General features: G+C 37.7%; 1 protein-coding gene across 1 annotated transcript; it reads right to left on the bottom strand.

Annotated features, from left to right (window-relative positions):
• Positions 1–736: 736 nt before the first annotated feature.
• LOC124606461 (piggyBac transposable element-derived protein 3-like) lies at positions 737–1,837 on the bottom strand. Its single transcript, XM_047138442.1, has one exon. The coding sequence runs from the start codon at positions 1,835–1,837 to the stop codon at positions 737–739; it is 1,101 nt and encodes a 366-aa protein (XP_046994398.1).
• Between the last annotated feature and the right edge of the window lie 420 nt (positions 1,838–2,257).

The raw sequence follows: 2,257 nt of genomic DNA, 5'->3' as shown, positions 1-2,257 counted from the left end.
AAAGGAATTTTTTCAAACTGTGTAAGATGTATTCATTGTAGTGAAGTTGGTTTGGAACTCTCCATAATAAAGCACGTAGGACTTGCTAGTGAAATACAACTGAAATGTGATAAGTGTTCATACATGACCACCTTTTGGAACAGTGTTGCAGTAGCTGCAAAATCTACGAACACAACAACGAGCGATGCTTGCTTTAGACAAGGAACGCCTTTGGGCTGCAGACAGGGCTGTAAAGAGTCTAGAAAGACAAGCAAGAGTAAACAGGAGGAGGAACAAGAGGAAGCTGGAGGAGGAGTTTGCAGAGGATGAAGATAATCCATGGAATGCACTAAAAAGTTAATCCAATCTTTGTTGCTCGATTCCCAAAACTTTTATTTTCTCATACTAATTACATGTTTTCTAAGGATCTTCCAAACATATTTGTTTCAAACTTTCAGTAAATGTTACACAGTACCTTCTGCATAATTTAACACAGCCTTTTTCCAAAAAACTGTATATTTTTGAATATATAAATAAAAAATTGCAAAAAAATGTTGTGAATTTTCATTACAATTGAAAAAAAATCATCTTTAATAAATGAACTAAAATTTTGTAAAATCGCTGTGTTAAGTTGTAGTCCATATTCCAATAAATAATCTGTAAAAAGTTCAACTTCCTACCTCAAATACTTTGTGAGGAAAGATGTAATTTATAAGCATTATTTTAACATTGCAAGTATAGGGCGTTCCGGAGCCCCTTAAGGCAAATCATCAACAGTTGGCCAGTGATGATATCCGTCTAGCCGCTTCTCATCACATGTTGTGTTTGCTGGTTTGTACATTTTATTTGGTGGCTCTTCAACGGATTCACTTTCATGTTCCTGTCCTGAAGAAGAAGAAATTAGCGCTTCCCCAAGCACTTGTCGTAATCCAAGAACATCTAAAGTGTTTTTCTTTTGTACTTTATTGGCTTCGCATTCAACTTTGTATGGTAACCAGGAATTGACGCAAGCCAAATCAAGTAAATGAATCAAAACTTTTAAAATCCACTTTTTTGTCTTCAAGAAAGTCCTGTAGGTCTCCATCATTTGGTCGCAGAGGTCCACTCCTCCCATACAGAGGTTGTACTTCACTATAACTGCAGGATATGGCACTAAGATGTACTTCTTTTCTGGTTTACTCCATCTCTCAACTTTGCTTACAGGTTCACATCCTGTACAAGTAGAGGCAAGGGTCACAGCTTTTGAATCTTTCCACTGGACAATGATTGTTTTATCACCGTCCCTGCAGAATTCTTCCATATCTCCTCTATTCAGTCTTTTTTCTTCTGTCAGGTGAACTGGTTTTACTCTGTTTTTCATTATGGTTACTGTTCCTTCCAGCCCTAGGTCAAGTAACTGTTGCAATAATGGCAAAGCTATAAAATATCTGTCAAAATATAGTCTTGAACCTTGAGGTAATGTTTGAGCAAGGCGAAGTATTACAGATGGCCCAAGACTGAGGCCAACATCTGGCAGAGGTGTTGATTTACCTTGATAAAATTCAAAATCAAGTACTAAACCTTTCGTTGTTGCCAAAACAAAGTTATTAATTCCCAAAGGGCGCGGTTTGTTTGGAAAATACTGAGACAATGTGCAGCGTCCAGTAAATGGTACCATTTGCTCATCAGTAGAATAATCATTTTCAGAGGGGCGTGGAGGTCTCAAACAAGCACTGCGTACAACATTAATTGTAGGTTGTACTTTCCACAATCTATTAATTTCTGATTCACGTGGAATGTTGTTAGTGTCCACAACATGCAGTGTTGTTCTGAGAGTGAAGAACCTGTCTCTAGGCATACAATCTGCAATAGTTGGCATACGCAATGACTTCTGCAGTACATACATGTACGAGGATATCTAAAGCAGCCCATAAGTACATGCATGCCATACAGCTTTTTTATCTCTTGAGGATTTGTATGAAACAACTTCCCTTTCTTCGAAAAGTAGTAACTGATAGTGCAGTCAGATGCTAACTGAAAAAAATCTTCTGGGCAGTACTCGCTGAAATAGCTCATTGGAGTTTTAATTTCCTGTCCTACCTCACTCTCTGAGTGCGCAAAAGTTTTGGAGGTGAATGGTCTTTTTTTTTTTTTTTAGAATTCTTTCTACTGTGTTGACTGGGAAAATTGTCCTGAACTCCTGGAGCAACTGGTAGTATTGTTGCAGAAGTATTGTTACAATTTTCCTCCTCGTCAGAAGATTCAGAGCTTTCTCAAAGTCTAGGTGTCATTGTTGGAA

The sequence above is a fragment of the Schistocerca americana genome, chromosome 3 (assembly GCF_021461395.2).
Source record: "Schistocerca americana isolate TAMUIC-IGC-003095 chromosome 3, iqSchAmer2.1, whole genome shotgun sequence".
Taxonomy (NCBI): Eukaryota; Metazoa; Arthropoda; class Insecta; order Orthoptera; family Acrididae; genus Schistocerca; species Schistocerca americana.
Note: the sequence above shows the minus strand (reverse complement) of the source record. Positions and strands in the feature narration are given on the sequence as shown.

What these genes read in the sequence shown, in the direction of transcription:
- LOC124606461 (XM_047138442.1), bottom strand. Translation starts at nt 1,837, where the DNA reads ATGCCAACTATTGCAGATTGTATGCCTAGAGACAGGTTCTTCACTCTC.